Consider the following 12,801-nt stretch of genomic DNA (forward strand, 5'->3'; position numbering starts at 1 on the left):
ACAATAGTACACTTTCCAAAGCCCCCTAAAACAATAGTACACTTTACAAAGCCCCCTAAAACAATAGTACACTTTCCAAAGGTCCCCTTAAACAATAGTACACTTTCCAAAGGTCCCCTTAAACAATAGTACACTTTCCAAAAGCCCCCTAAAACAATAGTACACTTTCCAAAGCCCCCTAAAACAATAGTACACTTTCCAAAGGTCCCCTAAAACAATAGTACACTTTCCAAAGCCCCCTAAAACAATAGTACACTTTCCAAAGCCCCCTAAAACAATAGTACACTTTCCAAAGGTCCCCTAAAACAATAGTACACTTTCCAAAGCCCCCTAAAACAATAGTACACTTTCCAAAGCCCCCTAAAACAATAGTACACTTTCCAAAGCCCCCTAAAACAATAGTGTGGTGCCACTCTGTAGTCCTCTTCAAGGAATGTCAGAAGGAATGTGTGCACGCCCACGTTCAATGAAACCCAAGCTACTGTAAACAGACTGCAGTCAGACGGCGAACGCCCGAGACAGAAAAGTGCATCAAGTTTTTGCTATCCAGACCTGTCAGTGACAGCACTGTGACTGTAGTTACCAGGGTGTGTGACTGTAGTTGCCAGGGTGTGTGACTCTAGTTGCCAGGGTGTTCTGGTGAAACAAGGTTCAGGTGTTGTTGTGTGACGTACAGATGAGTGACAGAGGATGGGGTGGTTTACTTTCGAGGGTCTGTAGATCCCTGTGCTACATGGTGTGACTGGAATGTTCAGAAATAGAAGGTGTCCCAAAATAACCTACAGGGCTTGTTATTCAGACAACCTCATCTCTGACAAACGTAGCACAACTCAGTAATAAACAACTCATTTTGAGTTTGTCCTTCCAAGCTCTGTTGCCGCCGCCCATCTCAACAGATACAGTTGCTCTGAATTTATTTGATTGAACCATTTCGTAAATAGGCAATCTTGGATGGCGCTTTGGGTTTAGGTCCGGGTTTGGCATACAAAAACAAGGGGAAACCGTGAAACAAGAATGCACAACTGTAGCCATTCAGAAGCTGCTGTGTGCAGAGGAAAAAGCTCCTCTGTGTACAATATAATCCCTGAACAGCTGGATGAAAGCAGCAATACAGCCTTATATAGATCAGCAGAACTCTGGCCACAGGGACAGCGGGGGCCAAACACTGTTGCATAAGTTACTGACGTTCCAAGCCAACAGTCTGAACACACAGCTTATCCCATATATCAGGTACAAACCAGGTTGACCATAGGGCAACAGTCTCTTAATTACTGGAAAGTGTTTTTATCAACCACAGCTACTGTGCTACCTACACTACACATAGATTGATATGAGACATTGTAGACAGGCTGACTGAAACAGCACCGTAGACTGGCTGACTGAAACAGAACAAAAGCCTTTTGGCTAATTTTGTCGCAACTCAAATACAGTAAATCCTTGAGAGGAAAATGGCAGCAGAAAACTCAGCGACAAAATAACCATCACTGTTGCAAATTCCACTTCCACAGCATTGTTTATACAACGGGTGTCCTTACCTCCAACACTGGCCCCGCCCCCAGAATGATCTGCTCCACCCCGCTGGCGAATCCCTTCTGGCTGAGGGCGGTCAGGTGGTGAATCAGGAAGTTGGTGCTCTGGGTCTTCCCTGAGCCGCTCTCCCCAGAGATGACGATGCACTGGTTCCTCCGCCGCTGCAGCATGGCGTGGTAGGCCACGTCCGCCACGGCGTAGATGTGCGGCTCCAGGTCTCCCAGAGCGTGGTTGTCGTACATCTTCACGTACTTAGGGTTATAGATGGGGAGGAACTGGAAGGGGTTAATGACGATGAGGATGCTGCCTACGTAGGTGTAAATCCTCTCCTGGCGGAAGCGCGAGCGTAGGTTGTCCAGCAGCGAGCGCTCGGTGAGCTCCGGCAGGCGGCACAAGTCGGCATGGTCACCCCTGGCCTCTTCCTGTGGCAGCAGGCCACGCTCTGTCATGCGCCGGCGCTCCTCGGTCACACGCAGCCACATCTGCAGGCTGCCGCCGTAGTGGATGGAGCCATCCAGGTTCTTCTGCCGCAGCAGGAAGCGGTAGTCCTCCCCGCCGCCCGAGCCCGAGCGCTGCTCCAGAGCCCCGCGGGGCCACAGCATCATCCGCTGGACAGGGCAGTCGCTGGGGTTCAGGATCCATTCTTCCCCGCCAAATTCCTTTACCTCGGCTAGCACGTAGCAGCGGTCGCGGTCGAGACGCAGGCGCTCCAGGCATCGCTCGATGGCCTCGGCAGCTGTGGTGCTCTTGCGGGCGCTGACGGGGCAGTAGATGGTGCCCTCAGCCAGGGAGCCCGGGTAGATGCGCAGGGTAAACTCTGAGTCCTCGTAGCGTCCTCGCCTTCCCAGCGTGCCCACGCCGCCGATCCCGCCGCCGTGGCCGCCATCACGAGCGCTCATGGTGGCACAGGGGTTCCCATTAGCAGTCACTTGACCTCGCACGTCCCTTCGCTGGGCCGGATGGGAGACTGCCTCACGTCCTTCGCTGGGCCGGATGGGAGACTGCCTCACGTCCTTCGCTGGGCCGGATGGGAGACTGCCTCACGTCCTTCGCTGGGCCGGATGGGAGACTGCCTCACGTCCTTCGCTGGGCCGGATGGGAGACTGCCTCACGTCCTTCGCTGGGCCGGATGGGAGACTGCCTCACGTCCTTCGCTGGGCCGGATGGGAGACTGCCTCACGTCCTTCGCTGGGCCGGATGGGAGACTGCCTCACGTCCTTCGCTGGGCCGGATGGGAGACTGCCTCACGTCCTTCGCTGGGCCGGATGGGAGACTGCCTCACGTCCTTCACTGGGCCGGATGGGAGACTGCCTCACGTCCTTCGCTGGGCCGGATGGGAGACTGCCTCACGTCCTTCGCTGGGCCGGATGGGAGACTGCCTCAAGACATCACAGCTGGAAGAGGCAGAGATAAAGAGAGGAGGGTTAGAGATGACAAGACAACACACAGAAAGAGAGGTATAACACCGGAAATCATTAGTCACTGAATCCACCACAAAATGTGCATTTTATTATGTAATCTATGAAAAATGTCCAAATGAGTTTATAGCTGGCTGCCCAACATAAAGAGACTGGATCATTCAGGGATAACAGCATCTGGACCCACTAGATTACACTGCACAGCAGCGCTCCATCCGTATGCCAAGACTAGCAGCTGCCAGCTTCTCCACTCAACACACAATAACACCATTCACAACCTTAATACACACCCAAAAGTCCTGACGGGGTGACTGGTGTCCACAGAGAAAAGAGAAGAGCATTATGAGAGTCAGAGACAGAACCTCTCTGTCCCACTGGACTGTCCTAAACTCATCAACACTTTGTGACAACTGCTGATGTAAAAAGGCTTTGTAAAATACATTTGATTGAAGGATGGACCATATAAATGGCCTACAAAAATCAGTATAAACCAAGCATCTCTCTCTGTCGCTCTCTCTCTCTCTCTCTCTCTCCCCCGTATACAGATCATACCCCTGGAGCCTATACTGAAACAGAAACCACACACAATACCTCACACAGAGCGTACACAAAGGTAGCATTGATATTCAGGTTTTCACTAATGTTGTGTAATTTTTTTTGCATAGGCAATGTAATTATTGAATGTCCAATACCAGAGCCAATGAGAACCGTTTGCCATATGAACATTAATGTTTTTACCTCAATTCCTCAAATACACAGATGCTGCTTTGTCAGTCCAATACACTGTGTTTTTTCTGTTGCTAAGAACAAAACTGTTCCTGCCCATAAAAACGTACATGTGGGGAGAAAAAAATTAAAACAGGAAATGGAACAGGGAAGCATATAGGTGGCGTGCAAAGTGGACTGCAGGCTCCAGCTGGGCCCTAATTCAACGCTGCACCCTTCTCTCCCATTTCCTAACAGCCTACATTGAACCCCCCCCCCCCCCCCCCCCCGGCCAGCCGGGTGGCAGAGCAGATGGCCAGTGCACTGCTTAAAGGATAGGGGTTAGTAGATTTAGGGTTGTTCTCCCTCCGTGGCTGACTGGTTGGCCATGCTGACCCATGTTCACCACATCAGGACAATCAACTAACGCTCTCCAGGGAATCACCAGCCCTTAGCAATCACTGCAACTGTCTGGGGGGGAGGGGGGGTCCAGGTTCTCATCTCCAGTTTGGATTGGAGATGCACAATCCTTTTATTCACAGCTGAGGTAGAGGGGGGGGAGCTTGTGTCAGCCCAACACTGAAGTTGATTATGGGGAGGAGTGCATGTGTTAGAGGATTGTATGTTTGCAGGGTGAGTGGTATTTCTTAGAGGGCTGTGTACTGACTAGTAGTAGTATGGTATATGACAACTGTGTATTCAATCAAATAAAACGTACTATCCAGGTTAAAAACCGTGTAGAGTAGACCATCCACACTGATGATTCCAACCAGCAGTCTGTTTTTAAACTGCCATTAAAGCTACACAACTCTCGGCCCAAGTCAACACAATCCTTCCAGCAGGAGAATTAGGCTATAGTAGTATACTGTAGAGAACAAAGTGGTCTAGATACTCGGAAAACACCAGAACAACACGTTACACCGTCAACATACACTGATAGTGTGTCAATATGAAAATCAGTGAACACAACCCAGAGAGAGAGAGAGAGAAAGAGAGAAAGAGAGAAAGAGAGAGAGAAAGAGAGAAAGAGAAGAGAGAGAGAGAGAGAGAAGAGAGAGAAGAGACAGAGAGACAGAGACAGAGAGAGAGAGAGAGAGACACAGAGAGAGAGAGAGAGAGACACAGAGAGAGAGAGAGAGACACAGAGAGAGAGAGAGAGACACAGAGAGAGAGAGAGAGACACAGAGAGAGAGAGAGAGACAGAGACAGAGAGAGAGAGAGAGAGAGAGAGAGAGAAGAGAGAGAGAGAGAGAGAGAGAGAGAGAGAGAGGAGAGAGGGAGAGAGGGAGAGAGAGAGACACAGAGAGAGAGAGACCGGCAAAGACAGAGGGACATAGCCAGAGAGAGAGAGGGACATAGCCAGAGAGAGAGAGGGACATAGCCAGAGAGAGAGAGGGACATAGCCAGAGAGAGAGAGGGACATAGCCAGAGACAGACAGAGAGAGGAACAGAGCGAGAGACAGAGGGGGAATGTCTAAGCCATGATGTCATGGTGCCTGAGGACAGTGAGAGCTGCTGCTGTTTGTGGGGACTAATAGAGGTCCTGTGGTGGACCTTTTCTATTGGTGGGTTCAGTGTGACACAGCACACTGAACCCACAGGGACAAAAACGTCCCGCAGTGTGTGTGTGTGCCCTTTCCAAGTTCCCTCTACACTCAGTCAGTAAAATAAACTGACTCACTAACAGGGAAACAATGGGGAAAATTGAGAATGTCTCCACAGAAATGAAAAAAAAGGTCACCCACTAGGAGAAGGGTAGAATGTATTAGTGCTGACTGATTAAATGTCCGTCATTGTTGAGAGAAGTGGAGGATCGAGTTCGGTCAGTTCCTAGGTTATAACGTCATGGTTTTGAGAAGCTGTGTGTCTTCAACCGCAAACACACTGACAGCTGAACATGTTTATTTATTTATTTAGTCAGTTAAGAACAAATTCTTGTTTACAATGACGGCCTACCACGGCCAAACCCTCCCGTAACCCGGACGACGCTGGGCCAATTGTGCGCCGCCCTATGGGACTCCAGATCACGGCAGGTTGTGATCCAGCCCGGGATCGAACCCGGGTCTGTAGTGACGTCTCTAGCAGTCCTGGACCTGGGCGTTCAACCAGCGGAGGCAGAGAGGATCATGGGATATCAGGCTGAGTGAGAGGGGGTACAGTACGCAGCGCAAGATCCGGTCAAAAGAGCACAGTAGTGAGTCTGGTGTTCGTAGGGAAAAGACAGTTGAAGAGTGACATCACACAGGACTGCTCTGTGTGTGTGTGTGTGTGTGTGTGTGTGTGTGTGTGTGGTTAAATAATGATCCCTCTGGCAGCTAGTGGGTCAGGTGATTGATACCGAGGAGTTCAGAGGTGAAAGTGAGATGGAGCTGTGAGGGGGAGAGCATGCAGGCTCAGGCAACAACCTGACACACACTCACACGACATGTACAGTAGGGATCCTTGAGGTAATATATCATTGTAACTCAGCGGCACCATTGTAACTCAGCGGCACCATTGTAACTCAGCGGCACCATTGTAACTCAGCGGTACAAGTTATGACCTTGTCAACAGGGAGGCTACAATTCAGCATGAAGTCAATGACTCTACACAGCAGCTACAAAGTTACACTGTTAACAGAGGGTCAGTGTTAGTGAAGCAGTATTATCTAGCCAAGCATTGAGTCAAAGGCTACTGGATTTGAGCATCTTTGTTCAAGCCATTTCTACAGGAGGGGGCATCTTGTAGGCCATTTCTACAGGAGGGAACGTCTTGTAGGCCGTTCTACAGGAGGGAGCATCTTGTAGGCCATTTCTACAGGAGGGGGCATCTTGTAGGCCATTTTACAGGAGGGGACATCTTGTAGGCCATTTTACAGGAGGGGACATCTTGTAGGCCATTTCTACAGGAGGGGGCATCTTGTAGGCCATTCTACAGGAGGGAACGTCTTGTAGGCCCGGGATATTGCAAAGCAAATCTTTGCCAAAATAAAATATAGTGACTTGATTCAACCACTAGTTTCTAACCCATTGGTTGACTGCAGAGTCAACAGGGGGATGCTTTCCCCTTTGTCCTGCTTGACCTGACGGGAAAGAAAATCTGCAGCTGCTGGCACTGCAGCCAATGTTTCTGTTACAAGTCAGCTCAGAGCGGTAAAACTATTTGAATTGCAAATCAGCCGTGCAACCTCCTCTTCAGTACAAAACTCAACAGACATGTCTCCAACTCCAACAGTCTAACCTCATCGGTACTTAGACTCATTATGCAAATAATTGTAAAACAAAAAACAAGCAACAGTGTGCCAACAAGAAGAATGTCGTCTCATGGTTTTCCAAGACCTCGTGTTCCCTCAAAAGGTCTACGTTTCGAATATCTCTTTTCATACATTTAAATCTCTTTGTGTTCATTCCAGATCCAGATCAAAAGACTGAGGCGGGACTTGGGACAATTCAAGTTCACAGCACAAATCCCAGTATTGGCTACAACTCCACTGACAACATTGCGCTTGAACGCCTTCTCCCCAGAGTTTCAAGGACATACCAAACATTCAAATCCCCTTATCTTTTGACTGGAAGAGGAAAAGTAAGCATGGACGTGTGCCCAAACTCCTGGAGCAAACTGAGGTGTCTCTCCACCCAACCAATATACATATCAGTCATCTTCAATCCTATGAGTTGCTGGCAATAAGCAATTTAATCCCTCAAAGTAAAAGAAGAAAAGTCTGGTTTTAAAAGAGTTCTCGCTCTAAGCAGTCATTCAGGAATGTTGCTAAGTGTAGCCCTTTCAGGTCCTTTAAAACAGGGAGTTGGGGTACAACCAGCCTTCCAGGATGTTGAGTATGTCTCTGTAGTGAAGAGTAGAGTAGTGCTTCAGCTGGCTAGCAGATCAAAAGAAGTGCAGCAGTGCACTCACACCACCAGAAATTCCACACTGACAATATGTGTGTGGGTTGTGACCCCCCCACCCCCACCCCCCCTTCTCTCACACAGCCCTTATTCTGGCCTCATGATAAGGAAGTGTGTGTGTGTGATGTGTGTGTTTCAGAGACAGACAGAGGGAGAGATTCCAGGACCTGCCCATAGTCTGTCAGCGGCCTGTCAAAACGCACCACAGCCCTATTTACATTTACATTTTACGTCATTTAGCGGACGCTCTTATCCAGAGCCACTTACAGTTAAGTGAGTCACATACATTTTCATACTGGCCCCCCGTGGGAAACGAACCCACAACCCTGGCGTTGCAAGCGCCATGCTCTACCAACTGAGCTACAGGGGACTATACCCTCTACAGTGGGGAGTATGCATGTGCTCTCCTTCTCCCTCTCTTCTACTCTCTATTCTTTGTCCTTTTCTTGCCGGTCTATATCCTCTCGGCTCGTCTCCAATCCTTCGCCCTCTTCTCCTCTTTCCTCCCCTGAAATGAGAGCTCAACAGGCAGACGCTCCATTTGCAGAGTAAATAGTCCTCTGTGGTGGTGTTGGCACAGTGAGACCAGTAGTGGGTGCATAAGGAAACGTTTTCTGGGATAATATCCCCACAACCAAGGCAAGAGGCTCCTGAATCACCACACCACGTCTAATTCAAGCACCGTCTCTGCCTGGCTCCGTCTGTCGCTCCCTCCGTTTAACTGGAATAGAACAACGTTAGCTAAATGCCGATCAACCCTTCACATGTAGCCCATTACACTCAACTTTGTGTTCCATTCTTCAAATCAATGTCACACGAACACAAGTCTTTCAAATGTTTGTAACATATAGTCTAAACGCATTGCCAGAAGCATTACCACAATTGAAGTTGAAATCGGGAAGTTTAAGCTGTAAAGTGTCTGACCTACAATATGTACAAGATCAAAGTAAACTATGTAAACAGACCACTGATAGTAGCTCATCAGTGAATCCAAGCAGATTTGACTTAAGAGAGTGTCTCAAGGGGAGAACAGACATCCTAGCTCGTAGTACACTTCTGATGTGGTGCGCTGGCAACTCCTCAAAAACACCCTTTGGAAATCCAAAAGCGTGCTCTAAAAAATGCCGCTGTTTGAGGTGAAACTCACGGCTAACCAATGAAAGAAGGGAAGAGGTAAACACGCAAAGAGCTCGAGTCAATTTTTCCCGTAGCTAAATGTTTTTTTGCACAAAAACGTTTTGTTCCATTTCCTTGACCTTGTTTTTAAGATGTGTATGTCATTGTAAAACGGATGATGTGGCAATAAACAATGTTAAAAGGTTGAAAATGCAGGCTACTTGGTGGGCTAGCAGGATATTGCCTTTTCCAGTAAGGGCCCTATTCAATCAAATGTGGTAAGTGAATAAACAGATAAGTGGAAAACAAAGAAATTCAACATAATTCAGGCACACTGTCATGCCAGGCTGGAAAGTCTACATTGAAGAAACAACATATGGACTCCTTACAGCCACAGAGAAAACAACACAAACATGGCCTCTCAGAACTTTGTTCAGGCGTCAACTGCTACTCTGATATAAACACACTCTCAAAAGCTCTTGATCAAACCACAGCCAGGAATTCTGTGAGAAGAAAGAGCCAAAGAGGGAGGAAACATTTATAGTAGCTCTACTTTGATGCAGTCTCTATGATTCACTGACAGAACCTTAACACAGGGCTTGTCATAACTATTTGCGTACAGCGTATGAACTGTGAGCTGGAAGGAGACACCTGAGTCAGTAGGCCGGGGTCAGCGAGAGGAGAGGAAACATGGCTCCCCCACGCCTTCAAAGCCAACAGAAACACTGCTACTGTGCCAAGTCACTTAAAGGGCCGGGACGTCACCGGCTTCTCCTCTGAGTGGGAACAGAGAGCCAAGGCTGATCCTTCAGCCTCTCTGACTTGGCCAAGAGGTTAACTCTTTGATGAAGGTGAAACAGGATGAGATTGGAGCCTGTATGTCACACCTTCACCTATGCCTACTTGAAGTTCCTTCCTCACTAAATACAAGGCCAAACTGGTGCCCTGTTTACAATTTCATTGATAAGATATCACAAATACCTTAGTAATTCAATCACAATGTCTAAAAGAGACATGCCTAGGCCTAAATATTGAGAAATAAAGTCAAGCAGAGTTTGGGCTTACACAAAGTGCAATACCGCTAACCTGTGAACCTAGCAGGGTAGCATGCTAGCATGTGGCTAACCCAACTGACACATCCCTTCCGAACATCACCGTTCTCACTGTAATTACAGCCGACCAAAGGCTCCCTGGACCTGTGTAGCACGACACAGCACGGAGATAATCATGGGTATTCTAAATGAAATACAACCGCCATGTTAACTCCCTCCACATGCCTGCTATAATAGGAAGATGTTTGCCCCGCGCTAAACGCTGACAGGTGTGTGGTGATGGCACAACTGTGGATTTGCACTCGTACACAAATACGAAGCAGTCTCGCTGAGGAGGCCGGGAGGAGTTTGTTTGGCGGGTCAGGGTGACAGTGCCATGTGTCATTGCTAAAATAAGAGCTTTGCCATGCTGGGGCTAATATTACCACAGCCCAGTTAGCACAGTGTGCGGTCACAGAACAAGGAGCGCTTGCTCGCTAGAGAAAGGGGGAAGGTGCACTAGAGACGATCGGATGCTAGACTGTGCCGATCCTCTTCAAAAGGGCTCTAATTCCACATTCAATGAAGAAAACAGAATTGTGACTAGAGAGCTAAACAAAACAATAGGCCTATTCAGAACAACAACTCTATAGCAACGGCACGTTCTCAGTAAGACACATGGACCTCAGGACAAAGTGCTTGAGGAGTTTGACAGACGACACTTACAATTACTGAGAGGAGATTACAATTACAAAAACAGTTGTTTTTGTTGAGACGGGCTTTCGTTAAAATGTAAAGTTGGATAGAAATGAGAGCGCAATCCCACCACACGGCCAAGCCTAAATGGCCTTTTTACAGCCTTGTAAAACTTGCAACTCTAGAAGAGAGACATCCAGGCCTGGTCAGTGACAAGCCAGGTCAAACAGAGTCTGTAGCAGGAAGATCATGTCACTACTTAGCCAAGAATAACTACACCCGTAACCATGTGTATAGCCATGTTAATTGATTTCATGTTGACTTTGCAATGAAAGGACACCATTTCATTTCAGCAGTTAAATGTCAACGTAACCTAGTAGTCCACTGTCAACAAAGACTCCAACTTTGAAGAATAAGGCACCTTGACCTAAATCAAAGATGGCCACCATAATAGCATTCTCTTATGAGCTAATCTTTAGAACTCTTGAGGTAGGTAGCAGGTCTTCAATCTCTATCAACATGGCCAGCCTTCAATGGGCTCTGCTGTCCCCTCACTACATACAGTAAAGAGATGGTTCATGGACCTTTCAGAAAATACTAGTCACTCTGGGCCCAACAATCCAACAGGCTTTGTCATGCCAGTGAACTCAATAGCAGGTTCCTGAAAGGAACTGCTATTAATACCACTGAAGGGGTTTGCATGGAAAAGAGCGCTGGAGACAGGGAGTGTAAACAGGACCAGTCCTGTGTGGTCGCCATGGCGAGGCCTACTTCCTTCATCCACTCCCAGGACAATGACCCCGGCATGGGCGAAACAGGAAGCGTGACTCAGTGGGCTTCTCCACAACAACACCACTGGGACACTGTTACGGCTCCCTTTCCACTTTCAAATCTAATCAAATGTTATTTGTCACATACACGTGTTTAGCAGATGTTATTGCGGGTGTAGTCGGAATGCTTGTGCTTCTAGCTCCGACAAAGCAGTAATATCTAACAAGTCATATCTAAGAGCTAATAATATAAAACATAATACATAAAAAAAAAAAAATACTGCAAAGTTTCCTAAGAGCTAGTCGCGAGGCCGCCATCCTCGTCGGCGCCAGGTTCAATACATTCTACTCATAGCGAAGCAAGAACCTTGTTATGAACTTTTAAGTGTCCTGTTTGATGCTATAATGTTCCCAGTTTAAGGAACTTTAACTCTTTGTGGGTCAAATTGGTGCTGTACGTTAACTTTTTACATCTAGCTACAAAATCGTAGCCAACAGGGGCTCTTAAATTCCCTGCCCTTTAATGAGAAAAGAGAAGATTACACAAAATACTGTGATAAAAGAGGATATAAAACAACATTGATGTCTGCCTCTGAACTACAACAGACAGGAACATGATCAAACAGGACATTCCAACCTGAGAGGGATTCTCACAGCAGACAGCCAACTGTGAGGAGACTGTGAGGCTTCCTGTCAACAGACACTACCTAGATAACAGTATTGATGGACAGACAGCACGTGAGCTTTTTCTGGAGGACTCTCACCATTCCCACGCTCCTCTGACTGGCTGCAGACTGAGCACCGGCGTAGGACGTAGACAGGCCTACAGACATCTGTCAGGAACCTGGGAGAATATAACACATACCAGAGCTCTGGCCCTTTCCAAACCTCTCTGGCTGGTTCTCACCGTGTTCCAGTCTGTCCCACACCATCCGTCTCCCACTCAGTCTCTCACTCCGTTTCCTCCCCCTTCTATTTCCCCTCTCTGTCCGTCTCCCCCTCTGATTGGGTCTCTGTCACAGCTGAAAGGTGAGAGTTATATAGTAAGCTATACAGTGATATAGTGTCCAGGTGAAATAATTCAGAACTAGACACAGTCAGAGGTAATGATGATAGCGGGAATTCCAACGGTAAACCATCAAAGGATGCCCATCATGCCATACAACCAAATTAGCATGAGGTAGCTTCACCCAAATGGGCTGTGTTTACACAGGCAGCCCAATTCTGATATTTCGACAAATCACAGCAGATCTTTTTCAGATCTGATTGGTCAAAAGACCAATTAGTGTGGGGGGGGGGGGGGGATCAGAATTGGGTTGCCCGTGTAAACGCAGCCATGTTGTCAGAGATATCAGCATTATCTGGATGAAGACTTGGCAAGAACAACATCCGTGTTACAAATGGAACTTAATCATTAACAGCATGAAACTGCTACACTGGGGTATTAACTTACTTTAACATTAGTGGAAGGGAGGAGCAGGATGTTAGTTTCTCTGGAGAGAAATCTGTCAGAATTGGACATCCTCTACTCTCCAGACAGTTGTGGATTTCTTTGCCAACACGTTTTATAATAGAAGAAAGATACGCTAGCATGGAATAGATAGTATTGACAAAGATTTAATTTAAACATTTCTTGGTAAAGCCGCTCATC

General features: G+C 47.6%; 1 protein-coding gene across 1 annotated transcript in view; it reads right to left on the bottom strand.

Annotated features, from left to right (window-relative positions):
• Window positions 1–2,429, bottom strand: part of LOC311111855 (unconventional myosin-IXAa-like) — a gene marked incomplete at its 5' end in the record, with an annotated part of 126,263 nt that extends 123,834 nt beyond the window's left edge. Inside the window, one exon of the mRNA XM_084154761.1 lies at window positions 1,536–2,429. Coding sequence (XP_084010887.1) covers window positions 1,536–2,429 — 894 coding nt within the window. The remainder of the gene's footprint in view (window positions 1–1,535) is intronic.
• Between the last annotated feature and the right edge of the window lie 10,372 nt (window positions 2,430–12,801).

The sequence above is a fragment of the Coregonus lavaretus genome (assembly GCF_964263955.1).
Source record: "Coregonus lavaretus genome assembly, chromosome: 37".
Classification (NCBI taxonomy): domain Eukaryota; kingdom Metazoa; phylum Chordata; class Actinopteri; order Salmoniformes; family Salmonidae; genus Coregonus; species Coregonus lavaretus.